Source organism: Globicephala melas, chromosome 14 (assembly GCF_963455315.2).
Source record: "Globicephala melas chromosome 14, mGloMel1.2, whole genome shotgun sequence".
NCBI lineage: Eukaryota > Metazoa > Chordata > Mammalia > Artiodactyla > Delphinidae > Globicephala > Globicephala melas.
The window spans coordinates 14026068-14050034 of NC_083327.1; the positions used below are offsets into that span (position 1 = coordinate 14026068).

A 23967-nucleotide genomic window follows, 5' to 3' on the forward strand; every position below is an offset into this window, starting at 1 on the left:
CACACACAAAAGAATTGAAACCCTTATCTCATACTATATACAAATTTAATTCAAAATGGATCATAAGCCTAAATATAAGAGCTAAAATTATAAAACTTCTAGAAGTAAATATCTGTGGTCTTAGATTAGGCAAAGATGTATTAGACAGGACACCAAATGGATTCCATCAAAATTAAAAAGCTTCTGTTCTTTGCAAGACATCAAGACAAAATTTCTTTAAAAGCCACAGACTGAAGGAAAAGATCTATAAATCATATATCTGATAAAGGACTTGTGTCCAGAATATATAAAGAACACTTACAACTCAATAATAAGATGAACAATCCAATTTCAAAATGGGCAAAATATTTGAATAGATGTTTCACCTAGGATATCCATTATGCTAGTAAACACATGAAAAGGTGCTCATCATCATTACTTATTATGGTAAATTAGACTAATTAGAAGGCTATAAGCAAAAAACCCTGACAATACCAGCTATGAGTACAGATGTGGAAAAACTGGAACCCTCATTCACTGATGATACAATTACTTTGGAAAACAGTTTGGAAGTTTCTTAAAGATAGACTTTCATACCACCCACCAGTTCCACCCTTAGGAAACTTCCCAAGAGGAATGAAACTATGTCCGTGCAAAGACTTACATACAAATATTCACAACAGCGTTATTTATAATAACCCCAAATTGAAACAATCCAAATGTCCACCAACTTGTGAAAGGATAAACAAAAAGTCGAATACCCACACGGTAGACTATTATTGGGCACTAAAAAGGAATGAGGTTACAGATACATGCTAACCCATGGATGGACCTCAAAAACACTACGCTGAGTGAAAGAAACCAGACGTAACAGACTACATACTGTGTGATTCCTTTTATATAAAATTTCCAGAAAAAGCAAATCTATAGAGACAGTAGGTTAGTGGTTGTCTAGGACTGGGGTGGGAGTAGGGACTGTCTGCCAACAATGGGAGAGACCTTTCTGGAGTGACAGAAGTGGTTTAAAACTGGATTATAGTAATGATACACAACTCTATAAATTTATTAAAAATCACTGATTTGTATACTTTGAATAGATGAACAGATTTTATGGTAAGTACATCATACCTCAATAAAGCTTTTTTTTTTTTAAAACGAAATTATACCCCCATCCACATTGCTTGAGAGTTGCTGAAGTGTCAGTGTCACTAAGCACTGGGCAGTAACACTTCCAATCTTTTCTTTAAACCAGACTGGTTTTAAAAACTCACATCTCATTATTCTTAATAATATACTATTCTCTGACTTTTAGTAAAACTAAACATTTTCATCTATTGAGTCTGTTATTTTCTTATAAGGATATACATCTTTTCCATAAGGACATGTGAGCCTCCTTATCTTTCTAAAATAGCACACTTTTTTCAGTGATACGTGGTACAAATTACTTTTTCCCCAGTTGTTCATAAATTTTAAAATTTTGTTAACAGAGTTTTCTTTTCTTTGCCATACTGACATATTCATTTTTATGTAGTCAAAGTTATCTCTATTTTCATTTACAGAATCTGTCTCTGGTGTTATAATATGTGATACTCCTTTGAAAGATTAATCAGAAACCTTGAGTATTGTTAGTTAAGCATCCCACGTGCCAAGCCCAGGGCCTTTCTACTTTATGAAAAGAGATAAAACGTAATTTCAAATCTCAAAGCTAGAGGCAGACAGACTTTTCTTCCTTAAACCTCTACTTTAACTGTAAAGAGAGACTAGGGTTTACATCGCAAATTCCTGGAAAACTGCCTCATTAGAGAAAATTTCTGATGTGATCCACTAGACATTTCCAATAGTTCCAGTGATGAAGAACTGGAAAAATAAAAAGAAGGATGTGAAAATGTGTTTGCTACTCATGCCAGGACCATGGCTCTAGGACTTGCTGGCTGAGGTCTCTGTGTAGACCATCAGGTCATCACATCACAGCGTGATCACTGTAAGCATTCGTGGATGTCTGACCAGAACAGTCTAGAACTCAGTCATTCACTGTCCCACCACCACCTGAGTCTAGGAATTAGTGGGTGGTGACCCACCACCCATTAGGTAATGAATAGAGGAAACTCAACTTTATTTAAATCTCACCAACTTGGGAAGGGATGGAACGCTAACTGAAGAACTCGTCACCACTGAGGGCTATACTGCTTCAAAAAATACTCCCGCAGTTATAAAAACCATTTGGTTGCGTGTAGTTATGACTATCACACACGAAGATATAGATAAAACTCACAAAGGTAAGACAGACTCAAGGATGTATTGTACAACACGGAGAATACAGCCAATTTTTTTTGTAATAACTGTAAATGGAAAGTAACCTTTAAAAATTGTATAGGGCTTCCCTGGTGGCGCAGTGGTTGAGAGTCTGCCTGCCTATGCAAGGGACACGGGTTTGTGCCCCGGTCTGGGAAGATTCCACGTGCCACGGAGCGGCTGGGTCCGTGAGCCATGGCCACTGAGACTGCGTGTCCGGAGCCTGTGCTCCGCAACGGGGGAGGCCACAACAGTGAGAGGTCTGCGTACTGCAAAAATAAATAAATAAATAAATAAATAAATAAATATATATATATATTTAAAGAAAAGAAATGTCATAAGACTGTTTTCTATTAATGTGGATACTGTGGCCTTCGAGGTACAGTATATACCTGAGGCCTGGTCATGTTGAGATACAATCAGAAGAGGCAGCCAAATGCCTGAAAACAGAAAATGCCTGCTTTTCTCTTTGTATATTTGAAACCGCCCCCCGCCAACACACACTTTCAAGACTGGCCCCAGTTCAACCTTCTTTCTTTATCTATCCTACAGCTTTTAGAATCTATACTATGTATTCTGGGACATACATACAGGCTTAATATTATTCAATTGTTTTGTGGCCACTACCCTTACCACCTCATTGAATTAAACAGAAGCTCCATGAGGGTAAACTTTATATCCCTACGGCACGCAAGCAGTGCTAGGATTCCAGATGTTTCTACTGACTTTATTAGTGCTGTTTCTTACTCTGCAGCCTCAACAGTGCTCATTAAATAACCTTTCTTGATTTCTGGGAAAAGTTGAAAAAAAGAGGCCAAGATGGTTAAGAAAAGAAAAAAAACATTGTGGGGACACTTTCGAAACTTCTAATGTACAACAGGCAGTACTGCAGCCAAGAAAAAGATCGTGGAGCAATATGTACATGATACCCCAGCTGCACAGATCCTGCAGAGCAACAGACTGGCTCCAGTTCTCTTCTTTGCGTCTAGGCAGCCTTACCTAATGACTATTGGTTCCTATGTAAGTTTCCGTGACCTCCAGGGTTCCCTTAGCGGCTCCACGGTTTGCCTTGTAGATGGGATGGCCATGGAAGCCATGTTTAATTTGTGGCTGCTCCTGGCCAGGTACCCGTCCAGGTCTTTTGGCCATGGGTATAAATGAAGAGCATTTCTATTCATCAAGGAGAGCTTTCCCACCTCTGAAAACACTCTGATGTCCCTAGGATGCCACACAGGTGCCTGCATACAGGTCTTCCCCTAGTCCCAGGATGCCTGGCTAGCTTCCTTATGGCTAGCTTCTTCCCTGCCTTCTAGGGAAATAAAACAATAGTTAAACGCCAGTTCCTCTACCGCTCTTCTTTTCTTCCCTTCTATTTCCCTAAGAGAGGTGGGCAATGAGGAAAAGTAAGAGTAATGGTTTCACCAACTCTGACCCTTGGACAACAAGGATTCCGGCACATCAGGGTCCATTATAATAAAGAATTTGTGCACCTCTAACCTACTATTTGTCTAAATTTGTTAATAATTCCCAAGAAAGGAGATGGCATCAACTCACTCAGCAACCCATTTCTTGGTGACTCTACTAGAATTCCCAGCTTCGTCATTAAACCAAAGATAAAATGCTGAAAATTGTGGTCTCATTCTAATATCCTCGTTCTAGTAATGCAAAAACAATACTTTCATAAAAATTAAGTTTAAATAATGAACCTAAATTATTAGTACTCAATATGCCATCCATCTTCTTAGGCTGGGAGTCTCTTTGCATTTCAAACTCCTCTTGACACACCCACCACTAAATGAAGAGAATGAGTAAATAATGTCTGAAAATAAAGCCTCTAGACCTGCAGCATCTCATTAAATCTCTGGTACTAGCCATTGGTTGTTGAGACCCTTGGGTAATTCCTGTCTCTAAGCCCCAGTTCCATGGAATATCCCTGTCAAGGTTAAACGAGAGGATTAAACTAGATGTTAAATCAAACTCTGCCCACACTATGAGGCACATAGTATGCGCACAATAAACTCTAAGATTTTTTTTTAAACTTTTAATAATAATGTTTTTTTAAAAATGGAGGCGACAAGTTTCCACCAAATTCTTAGTCAAGACAGATAAAATGGCAAAAGCTTCTGTATTTTTAAAGCTTCAATATTTCAAAAATAATTCAGTCATTTACACACACACAAATCATTCCACCATCTTTAACGGATAAAGCAGAATATTATTTGCTCTTTTGCTTCAGATTTAACACCCTCACTGGTTAACAGCGTTGGAAACACGAGGGCAAGGCATTTTCTTAGACACAGCCGCTACACAGCGGTTTTGCCTCGGGGTGGGAGGAAAGCCTTCCCTTCCTCCCTGGGACAATGACAAGTCGCAGCCGGACTCCGAGGGAAACATGCGTCCCCATGCGAGTTACTTGGTGTCCGGGGCCTGTGCGGAAGGGGACGTAATAGTCCGCCAGGAGTGACCCCAGTGCCCCCTACACACCCAGGGGCGCGGGAGCACGCGGACCCCGCCTTCCGGGACCGAGTGTGAGTTTGGGTCCCCGCATCGGACCCGGTGGCCCCTGCCCTTTGCAGCCACGGAGCGCGCGCCCCCGACGGCGTCCCGTCCTGCGTGTGGCCAACTCCGCGGCTGCCGCCGCCAACTGCGGGCAAGTCCAGCCACCCCGGCCCCGCCTGCGCCGTCCCCAGCCCTGCCTTACACTGGAGTTGGTACATACGGGTCTGCAGCGCAGGCGAGCAGGGGAGTGAGCGCTATTTTAAACATGGCTTTCCCTCTCCTGTAGCCTCAGAGCCATCGCTGCGCACCGGCGTGGGCACGGCCCACATGGGAATAACCCCGACATCTGCCCGACTTATTGGATTCATTTTCGATCTCCCTATGCGTGGACTTGTTCCCCACCCCGCGCTGCTTTTCCTCCACACTAACCGCAACCTAGCAGTTTGTAAAGAGGAAACTCCCCTCCTGGAAGCGGGGGTGAAAAGCGCTTTTGCTTCTTGTTCGAGGTGGAAACCATTCCGGCTAGAATGAGTTCAAAAAGAAGGGAAGCCGGGTCGCCGGAAAGAAAGTAACATTCAGAGATCGATGGGGACAGAGGGAGGGCGCAATGTCTGCAACAGGCAACTGAAAACAAGCACTGAAGAAGCAAAGACACTCGCAACCCCCGAGTTACTACCGAGTGCACTGCACGCCATCCATTGCAATGACAAGATTTGCTGTTAGCGCAATTTGAAGGCCTTTGAAATGTTTTTTGGTAAGACTTACCTTTCTCTTCGGCATAATGACGTTAGTGAAGCTAAAAAGTAAAGCAACGGGCTGGAACTGCTGGCACCGCCGCTGGAGGCTGCCCCCGCCGCAGCTGTTCACGCGCAAGGCTCGGCGTAGCCCGGCCTCCGGGACCTGAACCTCCGCGGCTCCCTCCAGGGGCCCTCTACTCGCTTGCCTCCCCGCTCCTCCAATGAGGAGCCCAGCAGCCGGCCGCGAGGCCCCATTGGCTGCGGCAACGTTCTAAACTCCACGAGGGCACGCCCACCTCCGTGCGCACGGTACGCTCTGTTGTAGTTGCCACTTCACCGAAAAAAAAAAAAAAAAAAAAATCTGCCTGGCGACTGAGCATGCCCAGTTCAACTAGTAACCCCCAAGCCACAGGATCCTGTAGTTTCATTGTTTTGCCGCTCCCTTTTTGGATTGTGTCAGTTGGAAGTGTAGGCCTTCATAAGGAAGAAAAAGAGTAAGGATGGACACATTAATTTTATAAGGTAAATGTATACACAGCAGGCACTTTATATAGTTTCCTGTAAAAGCTTGTAATGAATGCTGTGTGATGGAGCGCTGTGAAAGTGGGAAGGTACTCTGATCTGGAAGAGTCTGGCAACCTTTAAGGGTCTCGGTTTCCCCTTCTAGGTTTCTAGTGACAATAATCCCTAAAATTGCTTAGGAATAGTTTCCTGAAATCTGATTACAAATCACTCACTAATTCAGCCACCTTCAAACCAGGCTTGAAGGTGAACAGAGTTCACCTTCCGTATTTGTTATGGAAATTAGAGAAGACTGAAGAAGGTCAGAACAGATTATTTTATTTTTGAAACATATTTAAATGACAATTTAAATATGCATAATTTAATGTTTCTCAAAGTTCTGCAAGGCATTTATTTAACAGGCATTGCAAACACTTCTGAATTTATGAAATCATGCTTACCCTGATACCAAAACCAGTGAAAAGTAAAAGAGAGCTTTACAAAAGTAAAGAGAGCTACAGACCAATATCCCTCATAAAATAGACACAAAAACCTTGAACAAAATTTTAGTAAATCAAGTAGCTATAAATGAAATATAACTTTTAAAATTGTGAATCACCTCTATGTTGTATACCTGGAATCTATATAATATTGTACATCAGGTATACTTCAATTAAAGAAGTTCTTTTTAGTAAATCAAATCCAACAACATTTAAGAGAATGACCAGTTAAGTTTATCCTGGGAATGCAAAATTGGTTTAACCTGAAAATCTGTCAATGTAACTCACCGTATTGCTGGAATAAAGGGGAAAAAAAAACGCATCAGTTCAATAGATACAGGAAAAGCACTAGTGAATGGTTAAGCAAATTATGGTAACTACATACAGTAGAATACTACTCAGCTTAATAAAGAGGAGTAAAATATTCCTGAATGGATGAATGTCAAAAACAAAATGCTATGTGAAAGAAGGCAAATACCAAAGACCATACTGAATAATTCCACTCATATGAAATTATTTTTTTAAAAAAGCAAAATTAGGCATGGTTAGTTTTATAATCATATTAGAAGGCAAAAGTTCACATTATAGGAAAACACTAATGAAACCTTATGCTACAAATATGGCCAAATCCACTTTGGTCATGCAGAGGCTACAAATAGGTATTAAATAACATTATCAGGTAATTAATTTTAATGCTTGACATTTTTCTTTATTAATTTTCAGAGTAATGAATTCGTATCCTAGAAAACTCCAGAAGTGGTCAATGACTTTCTTTTTTGTAATATCTTTAGGAACTCACGGATTTTTATATATTTGGCATGCTTCAATCTATTGCCATTATTACTTTATTTTGATACTCATATTGCCCCAAAAGACTTCTTTGTTTATCAGTAAATTCCGAGGAGTGTTTCTCTTGTTTTGATGTATCAACCTCTAAAACTGTAAAGTCTTCTCTGCAGGATGTGGATGCTGTCTTAGCCAATTTAGACAATGGATAAATGAAGAGAGTTACTTCCTGAAGAAGGAAGAAGGAAAAAGTGAGTAAACAAACCTCTTTTCCAATTCCAACTCCTCTCCCCTTCTTTCCTACTCAGAACAGTTGGAATCTTACACTGACCCCAGCACTTTTCAAACAGCAAGATGAAAGCATTTTATGGTACCATGACTATCATTAAGGAAGATGGGGGAGGGAGAAGGGAAAAGAAAAAAGGGCAGAGCATAGAAAATATAAGTGCATTTCACACAGTAAAGGCAAGTCGTGTTTTATAAAGCGTTTCCATTTTCCATACGTTTCCACGTAAACACATACCACGCATAGGTACATGTATGTGGAGTGTGTGTGTGTGTCGTAGGTTGTGTCTTGAAATATATTTTTAGGATGGGTCTTGGTGAAAAAACCTTAAAGCTACTGCACAGTCCTAATGAATCTTGTGGATCTCTGGGGGTCCCAGCACTTTCTTCCTCTGGAAGAAAGGTGTTTAGTCTTCAGATCTCGAAAGGAAATCTTGAAAGGAAGGGATCACCTCCTTCTTGATCTGTCCCTCCTTCCCTCTTTCAGGCAGGCAAAGACAGGCTTTTGCTCTAAGTAATGGCAGTTGTGGAGAAATCGATACTAGAATTATATTTTGTTGCCTCTGATAGTTCTGTAATTCCTGGGTAAGTTACTATTCTTCAGTGAATAGGCCAAAGAACTCCAAAGGTGAATGAACGAGAAGTGGCAAAAGAATAGTCTTTTTTTTTGTATTTTTATCAGTCAAGTCTCTAATTGGATTGAGTGCTAACTTTTGAAGAGACCACCTTTAGTTTTTGCAAAGTAACTGGGACAGAGAGCCACTGGTCCCAAATCATAGACACTGCCTGTGATTCCCAGACCCTAACCCCAACTTACTGAATCAGAATTTTTTATGGCTGGCCTTGGGAATCTGCGTTTCAAACAAGCTTCTCATGTGATTTTTATACTAGAATTTGCTTGGGCTCCTTCCTTCCCCAATTCCAGTTTTGCCAGGTACTACCCACCTTCTTCGCTAGTTGCAAGATTAAAAACGTCCCGCCCCAAGATCCTTAGAAGAGCACCTCCTCCCAGCTTCCCAGGCAGCGCTAGGCAGCTCCTCAGCCCTTGGCAAGATTAAATTCCCTGGCCCCCCCATCCTCAAAGGGAACCCAAGCTGAGCAAAACCCCACAAGCCACATCCTTTGAAGGCTCTATTATTTCAGTGATTGGACAAGCACACCTGGTAACTGCATTAGCAAGGAGGGCCAGGGCGTTCTGTGATCTTCCAACAGGAACCCCCTTTTTCCCAGCCTTCAATCACATTTAATCTGTGTGCAGATTCTTTACCCCAAGTGTGTTTTACACAGTTTTCCCACCCCTGGTCCTTTTCAGATCCAATCTCTGTGTTATTTACTTCACCTTCTTCTTGTTGCTGCCGCTTAAAGTCACAGGAGTGTAATTAATTTGCTCTTTGTAGTTGCCAGATGACTATTTGGGCAGGAATTAGCCATGCTCAGTAGCTAGAACCAGGGATTGGGCTACATTTGTTCGGCCATCCTTTTTGGCCAGATTGTCCGCATGTCCAGCGCCAAGAGCCAACCAGGTTCAAGGTGGTGAAAGCTAAGGGAGGGGAATCCCCAAGGTTCAAGGCAAGGACACAGCAAAGTAAGGACACACCCCATCCCCTTCAGTGAAAAACCACAGGCTGTCAGGTTCCCAAGACCAGTTGGGGTTGTACGTTCTTGCACACTACGGCCAGGGCGATGCACTGTCAAGCAGGCCCACCCCTCCCCTCTCAGCTGGGATCTTGGCACCCATTTCTGATGTCTTCTGCATTTCCTTCAAACCTCAGAATCCCTGGGAGCTGGTAGGAAATATCCAATAGCCCCATCCCTGTCACTATTCACAGGGGACCTGCCTTTCAGGGCAGATCAAACCATTTCCTTTTCTCAACGATAGCAAAAAAACACCAAACAACAACAACAGCAAAACTAGCCAGGTTTAGGGAAATGAGAATCAAATGAATCATTCTGGAAAACACCATATAGCAATTGGAGATGATTTTCAGGTTAGGTTTGTTAAGAGCTGCTTTAATTCTCAAGCACTAGGTAAGAGTTAATAGAAGCAATAAAATGACTTTGCCACGTCAGAATGAATTCTAACCACAAGGCAATGAATTTTTACCCAGCAGTGGGAAACTAGCCTGAAAATGTTCCATAATCTTTAAGGCTGCTTTCAAGCATGGAGGGTTTTTGTTGTCATTGTTTAAACATGAGATTGTGCCGTTCCCACAGAAAATCTCATCCTTTCCCCCCTTCTAATTCCTACTCCCACTTCTGCTGTCCAGAATCTTTAGCAAATGGTTTCTGTTTGTTTGTTTGTTTTCTGAATAAAGGTAAGAGGTCAAAATTTTTTGTTGTTTTAACTAGTTTAAAAATAAATTCTTTCACAGACACAGAAAACAAACTTATGGTTACAAAAGGGGAGATGGGGGAGGGGAGAGATAAGTCAGGAGTTTGGTATTAATAGATACATACTATTATATATAGAATAGAAAACCAACAAGGACCTACTGAATAGCACAGGGTACTATACTCAATATCTTGTAATAACCTATAATGGAAAAGAACTTGAAAAAGTGTGTGTGTACATATATATATATATATGTGTGTGTGTATAACTGAATCACTTTGCTGTACACTTGAAACTAACACAATATTGTAAATCAACTGTGCTCTCATAAAAAATTCCTGCCCCCAATAAATAAATTCTTATCAAAAAGCCCTGATTTTGCAATCATAAGGCCTGAATTCAAATCCCAAGCTATGATCACATTACTCAGCCTCTTTGAACCCTGGTTTCCTTGTTGTACAACGAAGAGAATAATGTTTATCTGAGGCAGACGCTGCTAGTTACCTGCCTAATATTCACTCTGGTTTTCTTCCTTATTAACAGAATTCTGATTTTGGTAATAGTTCTGGCCAAAACAAAACAGAACTTTTCATCCTCCAGTTCCCTGGCAGAGGGAGAGGTAGCCACGTGACACCGTTTTGGAAACGAGATGTGTGCGGGAGTCATGAGGTTGTAGTGTAAACATCACCTATAACAGGGCGGACCCAGCCCCGCAGCTGCCTTCTGCCCTCGTTCCTCCCCTTTCCATTCTGGAAGTTGCTGGTAATGTCTGGAAGTAAGACAGCTGTCTTATGTCTGTGAGGTTGAAGGCCACAAGTTTAGGACAGGAGAGCAGAGAGACAGACATCCGGGTCCCTGTCCTGGCCCTGGATTGCTCCCTCCCAGACTGCCTATTACATATGGAAAATAAGCACCTTGCTTGTTCAAGCCACTGGAGCTGGGTGTCTGTGACATGAAGCTGAATACAGTCCCTCACTGATACACGACCTGAAAGAATTGGTGTGAGAACTGGAGACGATAAACTATGGGGATGCACAAAATCCTGAAGCACAGTCCTTAACATATTTTGTTTGACGAAAGTATATATCTTCCCCCATGGATTGTAGAGGAGAGCACAGAAAAAAATTAACTTTTCCTGAATCCCTAGGGGCCTGATTTTGGATGTTTAGTGTAAACCTCTTAACATAACTTTAAAGTAGGCAGGGGTAAAAATTATAAACAAGTTTTATTTTTGGTGTGGCATGTGCCACCCTACACTGTGGCTTGCTGCCGTGTGTTAAGGGATGGATGTGTTGTCTTGTTTCTCAACTTCGTCTTTGCTGTGGTGTGCCTCCCTGGACGGAAGATGCTAGAGTCTAAAAACCATACCTAGAGCCCACTGCAGCCGGGGTTCCGGGTGTGACTTGGATTTGGCCAATCAGATGCACTAGCAAGAGATTTAGAAAGTGGAGACTAGGAGAAGGCCACACTTAGCTCTGTCTGTCGTGTCTGCTGCTTTTCGTTTTCCTGTGACAATATCAGCAGAGATGCCAGGCACCAGCTTTGTGGGTTTTGAGGGGCAGGCTTCCCTGCATCCATCCTGTGGACATAGACTGTGGCAGGTGTAGCCTGGTCTGGAACTGGTGGCAATGGTGGCTTCCTGATTGAGAGAGGGTTTTCATTCTCCAGGGGTCCTAACGCTAGTGGATTCCTGATTGCAGGAGAAGCACAGCTCCTTTGATGAGCCGGTTCTGGGGTGAGACTTTGGGAGGGTTTTCTGGAAGTTCAACCTACAGTCTATTTCTTTAGTCCTCCCAACGATCCATGAGCCATTGAATCTTTGAATCTCTCTCTTTCTCCTTAAATTAGATACAGTGGGTTCTGTTCCTTGCATTTGAACTCAGAGCTATAGAGCTTCTATTCTTGCTTCTAGCCAAATATTTCCAGCTCTGAGAGGCGCCTTCTCTTCCCCCTGGAGCTCTGCTTATGGCAACAGATGTTGAGACAGAGACTGGCCATGTGTGTCCCTGAGTTAGCACTGTGAACAGAGTCATCTGAAGACCCTTCCAAGGGACACGGGGTACAAGAGAAAAGAAACCTCTTATTCAAGCTGTTGATATTTGGGGGAAATTTTGTCACCGCAAGATTATTTATCTTATCCTGAAATGACACAGAACTTGGACCCTAAGCGTGAGCCGCTGCTTTAATAATAAAATAAACCCCAAAATATGTGGCACTGGCTTACAGCTGGTCAGAGGGAGTCAAGGAAATTATTCCTGAAATGGGAGGACTGGAAATCCATGTTTTCTAGTGGGGAAACATTTGAAAGTGTTGCCGACAGTAAGCTGGAAGGTAAGAGGCACACCTAACTTTAGGGAAGAGATTGAAAACAAATTATTATTATTACTGTTTACTTGGGTGCTATTTGGCAAGGTATTACAAGAAAGAGATATGTTGGGAGAAGATTGCTCAGTTGGTAAGGATGAGTAAAAGAGATGAGAAAGTTTACAAATTCAGGGACTTACAAGGTTGGAAAGGCAATTGCTTCTCAACCCAAACACTAAAAGATAAAACTGATACTTTGGGGACTTCCCTGGTGGCGCAGTGGTTAAGAATCCGCCTGCCAATGCAGGGGACATGGGTTTGAGCCCTGGTCCAGGAAGATCCCACATGCTGTGGAGCAGCTAAGCACATGTGCCACAACTACTGAGCCTGGCAGCTCTAGAGCCCGTGAGCCACAACTACTGACGCCCGTGTGCCTAGAGCCTGTGCTCCACAATGAAGAGTAGCCCCCGCCCGCCACAACTAGAGAAAGCCTGCGCACAGCAACGAAGACCCAATGCAGCCAAAAATTTAAAAAATAAAAAAAAGATAAAGTCGATACTTTGAGCAACGAAGCCTATTAAAACCCAGCTTTGCAGTGAAGATCAGATCACTGAACATGGATTAGGGTGTGGTGGCCTGAAATTCCCTTCAATTGGACCAAATGGCTCAAAATGACTTAAACACCGTTCAGGTGAAGAGACGTTGCTCTCACTGCTAGGATCAAGGAAACTACAATTAGGGAGGGGGGCAGGGAAAGAGAGAGAGAGAGACAGGCACTGGGGCAACAGAGCAGAGAAATATGGCAGAGAAATATGTCTAGAAAGGAAACATGGGTGTAGGTAAGAAGTCAAACAAGTTTAAGTTCAAAAACTGTTTTCAGTTCAAAGAGGCACCAACTTGGATTAAATGTGATCCTGGCTATTTGAGACTTAAAATGACCCTTGGATTCCGTACCAGAGATGAGCAAGAAATAAACTGAGAAGGTGGCTCAACCTCTAAGGCAGGTAAGGTCTTTCCTGGGTATCCACTGGGTGATTGGTTCCAGGACGTCCACAGGTATCGAACTCCACGGATGCTCAAGTCCCTTGTATTAAATGATGTGGACCTATGGCTGTGCATATCCACAGATGTGGAACCCGCAGATACGGAGGGCTGACTCTGTATTTTTCAGTGCCTACTTCAGACAAGGCCAAGAAGGATAATAATGGAAAAGGAGGAGTCTCCTAAAGGGAAAATCCAAGGCCCATGGAGACCCCGCTCCTAGGAAACCCAGATGGAGCCTCTTCAGGGAAAATCCCTCACCCTTCGGGTCAGGGAACTAAACCTTCAGCCTAGGCTAATAACAGAATTGTAATAGGCCAGTGACTACCTTGTGTTTCCTATTCTTCTTGTTTTTAATGTGAGCATTTATTTAATTTATCCTGATGCTGCTCTACCGCTGGAGAGTGTGTGTGCGTGCGGGCGTGCGTGTGTGTGTGTGTGTTGGAGGAGGGGTGGGTCTCTGGATCAAGAGGAAGTGCACTTGGACCTGTGGGAGAGGCCGCTTGCACGTTCCCTTCTGATATAAAGACTACCGTGCAGCCCCCAGGGATCCTGGGCTTTGAGCTTGATGCTATCACTGGGACTTCTGAGTTGTCTTTCCTGGAAAGGGAATGAATGAATGCATTTTATATGCAGCAAGGAGGGTGAAAGAAATATTTCATGGCCAGGGGGAAGAGATTGTGATAATACTTAATACTGTTCACCAAACAGATTTGCTTTACTGCTAATGGGCCCATGCAAGGATTATACCTCCCCTCCCCACACTTTTAAAGTCAGGCTGAGCTACTGTAACTTACTTTGCTAATTAAATGTGAACAGAAGTGACATTTATCTTTCCTAAGCACCATTGTTTTAATTGTGGTAAAACCCACATAGCATACAATTTACCACTGTAGCCATTTTTTTTTTTTTTTTTTTTTTTTTTTTTTTTTGCTGTACGCGGGCCTCTCACTGTTGCGGAGCACAGGCTCTGGACGTGCAGGCTCAGCGGCCATGGCTCACGGGCCCAGCCGCTCCGCGGCATGTGGGATCTTCCTGGGCCGGGACACGAACCCGCGTCCCCTGCATCGGCAGGCGGACTCTCAACCACTGTGCCACCAGGGAAGCCCCATTGTAGCCATTTTTAAGTGTACAATTAATTCTGTAGCGTTAAGTATATTCACATGAATGTGTCTGTGAAACAGATCTCCAGAACTTTTTCATCTTGCAGAACTGAAACTCTACGCGTTGAACAGCAACCCCTCATCCTCCCCTCCCCCCAGCCCCTGGCAACCACCATTCTACTTTCTGTCTCTATAAGTTTGACTTCTCTAGCTAACTCATGCAAGTGCAATCAACCCTACAGTATCTGTCTTTTGTGACTGCCTCTTTTACTTAGCATAATGTCCTCAAGGTTCATCCACATTGTAGCATGTGATAGGATAGCCTTCCTTTAAAAGGCTGAAGAGTATTCCACCATCTGAGCATCCTACATTTTGTTTATTCATTCATCCATCAATGGACATTCAGGTTGCTTCCACCTCCTGGCTACTGTGAATAGTGCTGCTTTGCTGAGCACCATTTTTAAGAACCAGTATATGGTTCACCATACTCCCTTTTTCCTGCTGCCACAAGCAAAGAGGCACAGGTTAAGATGAGTCTCTCTCAGCCTGAGTCCCTGAATTATTAAAATGAGTGGTGCTTCCTGCTGTCCCACACTGAACATGTACAGTGAGCGAGAAATAAGCCTTTGTTGTTTTAAACCATTGGGATTTGGGGGCCTTTTATCCCCCAGTGAAAACTGGTAAGGTTTTAACTTTTAAAGCTAAAATTTAACTCTTTCAAAGTTTGCAGAGAAAGACACTGATCAGAGGCTCCCACAGTGTAGCTGCATTTGAGCCCTGTACTTCTGTTGTGTTCCTTTAGTTACACTTTTTTCTTGAGGTTTTGTTTTGCTTTGTTTTTGTCATACTCATGACTTCTTCTTTAGCTGGCCAGAACCTGGAGAAATTTCAAATCCCTTCTTCTCATTTCCTATCCATTTATCTTGTTTTCTATACTTTGGATTGGCAATGTCTTTACACACTGTTTATTTGATAGGAGCAGGCTTGACCCAGCCTCCAAACCCCCTGATAACAGAAGCTAAGAAGATAGAAGTTAATTTCCCCCTTGCATTAATAACACAGGGTTGATATGGTAGCTCATGACCCCTGGGGACCCAGTCTCCTACCCCATGACTCTGTCATCCTCATTATGCAGCTTCTCTGTCACGTTTCAAGATACCTGATCCAGCTTCACTCCTCATGTGTGCATTTTGTCCAGCAAGAAGGAAAATGAGAAAGGGAGATACATGCCCTCTTTCTTTAAGGCAACTTCAGGAAGCAGCATATACCACTTCTGCCTCCATCCCATGGTAGATTCAGTGAGATCAAACATATCAGAGGAAACTGGGCAGCGTGGTCTTCATTCTGGGCAGTGATGTCCCCTGCTTTCAGTAAATAACATGAAGGTCCTACTTCTGAAGAAGTGGAAAGCAGATATTGAGGGATATGCCTATGGCAGGCAGAATAATTGTCCCCCAGACATATCCACATCCTAATTCTCAGAGTATTCCTGTGCATGTGTTATTTTTCATGGAAAAAAGACTTTGCAGTAAGAACCTTGAGTTGGGGAGATTCTCCTGGAGTATCCAAGTGGGCCTAGTCTAATCACATTGACTCTTAAAAGCAGAGGACTTTTCCTGGCTGTGGTCAGAAGGCAGGTCAGAGAGATTCCATATAAAAAAAGAGTCAACCCACCACTTCTGGTTTTGAAGAAGGCTACCATGAACCAAGGAATGCAGTTGGCTTCTAGAAACTGGAAAAGGCGAGGGAACAGATTCTCCCCCAGAGCCTCCAGCAGGGAACACCTTAGCCCAGTAGCAAGACATGTTCAACTTCTGACCTGTAGAAATATAAGATTGTAATTTCCTGTTGTCTTAAGCCACTGAATTTATGGTAATTTGTTACAGCAGCCATAAAAAGGAACGAAATAGTGCCATTTGTAGAGATGCAGATGGACCTAGAGATTGTCATACAGAGTGAAGTAAGTCAGAAAGAGAAAAACAAATATCATATAATACTGTTTATACATGGAATCTAGAAAAATGGTACAGATGAACTTATCTGCAAACTAGAAATTGAGTCACAGATGTAGAAAACAAACGTATGGTTACCAAGGGCAGAATGGGGGGGAGGGGGGCAGGGTGGGACAAATTGGTAGATTGGGATTGACATATATACACTACTATGTATAAAATAGATAAATAATGAGAAACTACTGTATAACACAGGGAACTCTACTCAATGATCTGTGGTGACCCAAATGGGAAGGAAATCTAAAAAGAGTAGATATATGTATACATGTAACTGATTCACTTTGCTGTACAGCAGAAACTAACACAATATTGTAAAGCAACTATATTCCAATAAAAATTAATAAAAAAAGAAAACTAATACACTGGCTTCTCAGCCACAGTGCCCTCCTTTGGCCACCCAAATATCCGTGCCCAATCTTTTTTTTTATACATAGAACAGATTCACCTTCTGGCCAAGGGAGAAACTTCTCAAATCCCATCCATCTCTTCCATTTACATTGTCCAGCTGAAAGTCCAGGACCTCCAGGAGCTCTTCAGTCCTCTCCATCAGGTCCTGATGTAGCCAAGTTCCCTGTTCCCCAAACACCTGATACACTGAGATTGTGTAGACAAGACTCATTCTCTAGCACTCAGTCCCTTGATGGGCTCATCTGGCAGCCTGGATGGCAGGGTCTCCTCCAGGACGATCTCCCATGCCCACTTTCCCCAGCTACTCCCCTACTCTGCCCTCTGGAAAGGTCTTCCTTGTGCTACGTCCTCCAGGGCCAGTATGAAGTGGCACTGAAGAGTCCATACTGTTTGGAAGCTGCTAAACTTTGGTATCCCGCTTCTTCCTGGTATGGGTTGGAGGGCCCAAGGATTGCTTTGGGGATTAAACAGTTTGCAGTTTCTTTGACAACATGCTTCTCCCAAATGCTTGGTAGGCTTCCCATTTATTTACTTTCAGTGAATTCCATTGGCAATTAACCATAGCCAGATGTCTAGATATAATTATTAAGCCTTAAGATTATTCGTTAAGCCTTGAGATTATTAATTAATGGGAAAATTGAAACATAGAGGTGTTGGGCTATGCCTGGAAGCTTCCCAAAGACCCCAGTGGGTTTTGCTTTAACTGTCTACCTCATGAAAACTGGATAGTGTGCATCCTAATTTACAAAGTTCTGCAAAACTGAGGTACCAGAGCCAGAGTGACCTTCACCATGGCCAGCTGTCACACACACAATACATCACTCTGGCTGTCAGGGGGACAAGATGCCAGGACAGTTCCTTAATCTCAGGTCCAACCATATAATACTAGATACAGTAAAACAAGCTTTTAGGCTTCTCTTAATGATGGGGAAAGCCTTGAACATTTTGGTTAAGTTCAGAAACACTTTTTGTATTTCAGACCCTGAACAAATTTTGTTTCATTTGGCTTCTGTTTCCCAAAAGACAAGGGAAAGGAGCTTAGAGAGATTTACTTATGCATTTGTACTTGAAGGGAAGCTTTGAGCAATGATCAGTGGTTTCCGAAGAAGTATTTTAAAGAGTTAGGATGAATGAGGTTATAAATAAATCAAATCTTATTTATATGGCAAAATTATTATATATTTTTTTCTATTCAGATTTTTTTTTAACTCAGTTTTTGGCTAACTTGTCACTTTCTTTGCCTGTTGTACAAGAACTCCTCACTTCAGGTAAATGATCACATATCAGAACCCACAACTTCAGAAAGATACCTCCTCTAAATCTGGGCCTTTATTACCTGTGCTCTACACGGGGCCTCCCTACAAGGACATTAGAAACCCCTTTCTAGATCTTTAATCTAGTGTGGCATTTTATACTATTTTGATTAACATCTCTTGCTAGACCAAAGAGAAAAGGCTCTAAAGAGGCTTCACATCTGCTTTTGACCCTTAAAGGAAACCATGAGCAATTTTAGTTAGAAGGTGAGGATCAAGTGACTTTACATAAGAAGGATTTGAAGAGCTTTTGGTCCACAGTCTGAGCACTAGCATTGTCCCCAGTGTTGTGACCCATTTCTAAGTATTTCTTTTGGCTACTTCCCTGTCCTGAGACCCCCTTCAGAGTAACCTGACTAGTGTGTCTCCGTCTTTAGGCTGGAGAAGTAATCCTCATGTCAGATGCTGGCGTGCCCCTCCTGCCTTAAAGGTTTAAAGCGAACATAAAATCCCTGGATACTACTGGTTTTTTCCCTTTATCAAAATGGCAAAATTAAAATAAACGACATTCTGCTCCAGATAGGATGTAGAAAGTTGTGTCAATCACTTCCATCTTTAAATAGAAAAAAATTAGATAAGCCAAGAAAATCATTTTAAAAAGACAAATGGTTGCTGAGTGCAAAGAAGTCTAAAGGAACTAAATTCCAGAGAGGGGGCAAATCCTACATATATATATAAATAGATAAATAAATATAAAAATTTTACTTAAGTATATAAATAAATATATATACATAATATATTATATATATAATAATAACAATGTAGCTGAATATTTTAAAAAATCACTCAAAAGTGTTATTTTCCAGCAGAAGTAAAACTATTGAAAAAATTAATTTCTTATCTAATAAACTTTATCTTTTTTATATTTAAGGTTTTTTAAATTGAAGTGTAGTTAATTTACAATATTGTATTAATTTCAGGTGTACAACATAGTGATCCAACATTTTTATAGATTATACTCCATTCAAAGTTATTATAAAATAATGGCTATCTTTCTCTGTGCTGTGTAAAATTAACTTCAGACTCTTGATTGATAAGAGAATATAACTTTTAATTTTAGCTGTTAGATATTCATCCAATATTGTTCATATTTTTCTTTCTAGCACTTGACATAACTAAAAGTGTATCATATAATTTTTGTCAAGTTAAATAATAAAAGAGAGACTATTTTTATTTAATTCTCAAAGTCCAACTCGCATACAAAACCATGAGGAACAAACATAAATGACATTCACCATGCCATCAGCAGCCCATGGTCATGCAGAGACCACCTCTCATAATGTGAGACTGAACAGTGGAACAAGAGAATGTCCTCAATTCACAGCCTTCCGTTAGCCATAGTTTTGTAGCACTGATCCATCATACATTTTGTATACCTGCCATGAGTTCAATGTCAATGCTGCTTATGTGATTCTCCTAAAAACCAGAAACGCAACAAGAGGAATTAAATACTAAGAATAAGGTTTTGTTAGGTAGGGCTGAGCTTTGGAGGGCCACATGCCATTTTAATATTAAGATTTTTTTTTAATATTCCCCAAGGAACGAGTTTTGTCCTGTTTGGTGCAATAGTGCTCCCACTGAGAATGCATAATGTAAATGAAATTACACCACTGATAGAAAATAGTTATAAAATGAACATTTGCAAGAAAGACATATTTCCCCTTGAACTGTATAATTTAAAATATTTTGACTTCTTACATGTAATAGTATATGTACAAGGGATAAATGTCCCCCTCTAAAAAAAATTTCCCTAAGTTGATTACAGAAGTCAGCAATCCCAAATCTCATTTAGTAAAAATTCATTTTGGAGCACACTTTTCCTAGGGACTTCAGAGATCACCCTGTGCAGTGAGGTCCAGCCTGGGATTTTTAAATAATTAGAAAAGTAGTTATGGGTGTCATGAGCTATTTTCAAGATTTCAAACTACCTGGACGAAATCATACTCTTGCTGGGCTTTTTTCCTGCTAATGTACACAGTATAGGTCTTTGTTCCGTGAAAACAGGGCATCAAATTGTCGCTTAACTGCCTGATGAAATTGACGTGTCCTTCTAGCCCAATCACCTACCTTGCCCTCTGCCTTCCACTCCTTCACGCATTTGTGTTACCACAGTTTTTAATCCCCTTTAGAGGTTAGTCGGAATGTTTAAAAAAACAAAACAATGAAATGCTTAATTATTGCTCACTAAGTGATTTTTCTAGACAGAATATTTTGGAGCACAAGGTCCATGGTTAAAAATTATTGGCAGGAGAGCTTAGTAGTGAAAATTGTTCAACTACTTATCTCGTTTAACATTCTACAGAGGTCTAAAGAGGTCAAATTCATTTTCCAAGGTCATGCAACTGGTTAATGACAGAGACACGATGAAGTCTCAAACTTCTGACTAAAACCTGTCATGCTTTTCATGACATTAGTGCTGACCTCAGAGTGGACAGCGTTAAACGCTTGTGCTGTAAGTGCCGCGAAGGCCGTTTTATGTGGGTGGAGGTTAGTGGCTGCCTTCACCCCCTAAGGCTTGTGAGAGCTACTTCTGCATGCCTGCTTGTACGACAGGGCTCTGTCGTCAGCCCAGACACAGCAGAAGGCTGGGAGGCAAAATACTGCTGCAACATTTTTCACAGATCCCTGAAAGCAAGCTCATGTTGTCCGTGACCGCTGAGTTGTGCTGTGATGATTGTGGTTCGCAATGATGTCCCCAAGGCACTGCAGGTCCCTAGGATGCGATGCGTAGTACCGAAGAGTTATTATAGTTGGAACAGTTGTAGCACTTACTACACGTGATAGCACTCTAAAGCCACAATATGGCAACTCTGAAGCAAACACAGTTGTTTAATTGGACTTTATAATAAGATCACTGGAATACAATTTAATAGAAAACTCAAGTTCTTGAGTCATAATGCTTGTTTTTATAGTTTATACTTGTTATAGGAGTCTTTTAATTTTGCCTCATCAAGACTTTGCCCACTATTATGGTATGGCTCTCACTGATTTTTTTTTTACTTCTTTGAACTACTCTATCTTTTGAGTTCTTTAAAATAATTAATTCATCAATTATGCATTCATTTAATATGTTCATTGAGCACTTACTATGGGCCAGATTTATACTAGATACTTGGGAGACACTGGTGAAAAAATAGACATAAAACTTAGAGACTATAGAACTTATAGCACAAATAAATATAAAATTACCACTGTGATGAGTGCCATTGAAGGGAGGGTATGGTGAGATCACAGTTTATTAAAGGCAGATGTGATGAAATTGGGGATAACAGAAAAGGATTCTTTGAGGAAGGAATGACTAAACAAAAGTCTGAAGAAATAGCATTTAAACAAGCAAAGAGGCAGAGAAGAGGCTTCCAGGCAGAACGGCATGTGCAAAGTCCCTGTGGTGAGAGGGTGGTTCAGTGACATGAAGGCCAGTATTGCTGAAGTGCAGACAGAGTTGAAAGTTGTTATGTGAGGTGATGGCAACTAGGACCAGGTCATGAATGATTTGTAGACAGTGTTAGGCATTTGGGCTTTATTCTGAGGGCTGTTGAAAGCATTGAACGAGGTGGGGTGATCAAGATTTATGTTTTAGAAAATCATTCTGACAACATCGTGAGGAACAGATCAGAGAGGCAAGAAGGAGGTAGACCCCCCCCCTTATGAATGGGGACTACCTTCCAAGACCCCCAGTGGATGCCTGAAATCTCAGCTAGTACTGAGCCCTATATATACTAAGTTTTTCCCTATACATACATACCTATGATAAAGTTTAATTTATAAATTAGGCACAGTAAGAGATGCTCAATAGCTAATATTAAAATAGAACAATTATAACAATATACTGTAATAAAAGTTATGTGAATGTGGTCTGTCTCTCTCAAAATGTCTTACTGTACAAATTTGATGCCTTTTCTATCTTAGCTAAGCACTTACCACACACTGTGGCTATAACTTTTGCAGTTGGAGGTACCACAGCAAAACTAGCACGAATTCCTTTTTCTTCACAATTTCATGGGTAGAGGATTCATTCTTATTATGGTAGGTCTTAGCAACCTCAGCATACAATTTTTTTCTTAATATGTTGAGAACTTTCACCTTTTCACTTAGAGGAAGCAGTTTATTGCTTCTCTTTGGTGTATCTGAATTGTCAGCATCACTACTCTCGTGCTTTGGTATTAAGTAAAATAAGTTTGACTTGAACACAAGCACTGCAATACCAGGGACAGCCAATAACCGAGAGGATTACTAAGGGACTAATGGGAGAGACACGGTGGGATGATTCATGGCCTGGACTGGACAGAGCAGGATGGCGTGAGATTTCATCACGCTACTCAGAACGATGAGCAAGTTAAAACTTATGAATTGTTTATTTCTGGAATTTTCCATTTAAAATTTTCAGACTGTGGGTAACTAAAAACACAGAAAGTGAAATCCCAGATAAGGGACTACTGAATTGAGGTCTACTAGGAGATTATTTTAGGAATACAAATATTGTGTGATGATTGTTTAGACCAGGACAGGACAAAATTGGTACATTGGGAGCAAAACTTCTTAGCTATTACAATGGTTTGTTAACTTCCAAAGCCCAAGCCTAGCAGATAAAATCTTATTCCTTAGTATTTAATTTCTCTTATTGACTTTTGGTGTTATGTTGAGGTATCGCATGAGCAGCACTGGCGTTGAATTCATGGAAGATACACAAAATGTACACGAGATCAGTGCTCCGCAACTATGGGAAATCCGTAGCTGTGACAAAGGACATTCTCTGGCATGATTATTCAATCTTCAATTCATATTGCAAGAGATGGCCTGAGCATGGGTATGGGCTGCTATTGGCCACCTTGTAGATGTTGTCTATGTTTGATCTTCATGCTTTTGTGTGTGAGTTGAGCTTTGAGAATTAAATGAATATAGTTTATATTTACTGATATTTAATTTGACAAGTTAATGGACTGATCATTCATTTATCAAATGCTAAAGAGAAAAAATGGCAGCAATATCTGAATGGCTATCTAGCAGCTAATTAAGTTAAAATTATTTTCTCGGGCTTCCCTGGTGGCACAGTGGTTGAGAGTCCACCTGCCGATGCAGGGGACACGGGTTCGTGCCCCGGTCCGGGAGGATCCCACATGCTGCAGAGCAGCTGGGTCCGTGAGCCGTGGCCGCTGGGCCTGCGTGTCTGGAACCTGTGCTCCACAACGGGAGAGGCCATGACAGTGAGAGGCCCGCGTACTGCAAAAAAAAAAAAAAAATTATTTTCTCATATCAAGCAAAAGTCAAAAGTTAAGTTCACTAAAAATAATTTTTAAGAAATTAATTCAATTTTTTAATAATTTTACTTTTGCTGGAAATTACAATTTAATGACTTTAAGAACTTGATTCCATGGCTATTATTATGTATTTATATAAATTGCTCATTTGCTTATATGCATATTTTTGATGCATTACAATTTATATAAGCCCATAAATTACATTAAAAGTTATTCAGCATACAGAGTTTGATAGCCTTCTAACTTAGCGTTTTAAAAATTTTTTTGTTTTTTATTTTATTGAAGTATAGTTGATTTACAATGTTTCAAGTGTACAGCCAAGTGATTCTGTTATATATTATATATATATATATATAGTTTATTACATTATAGGTTATTACAAGATATTGACTATAGTTCCCTGTGCTATGCAATAGGTCCTTGTTTTTTACCTGTTTTATATATAGTAGTGTGTATCTGTTAATCCAAAATTCCCAATTTATCCCTTTCCCCTTTGGCAACCATAAGTTTGTTTTCTGTGTCTGTGAGTTTATTTCTGTTTTATAAATAAGTTCATTTTGTCTCACTTTTTTAGATACCACATATAAGTGATACCATAGGATATTTTGTCTTTCTCT

At 41.0% G+C, this 23967-nt stretch overlaps 1 protein-coding gene across 1 annotated transcript in view; it reads right to left on the reverse strand.

The window, feature by feature from the left end:
* HMGN3 (high mobility group nucleosomal binding domain 3) overlaps positions 1–5754 on the reverse strand; it is a 31594-nt gene extending 25840 nt beyond the window's left edge. Inside the window, exon 1 of the mRNA XM_030859350.2 lies at positions 5536–5754. Coding sequence (XP_030715210.1) covers positions 5536–5550 — 15 coding nt within the window. The 5' untranslated portion in view covers positions 5551–5754. The remainder of the gene's footprint in view (positions 1–5535) is intronic.
* Between the last annotated feature and the right edge of the window lie 18213 nt (positions 5755–23967).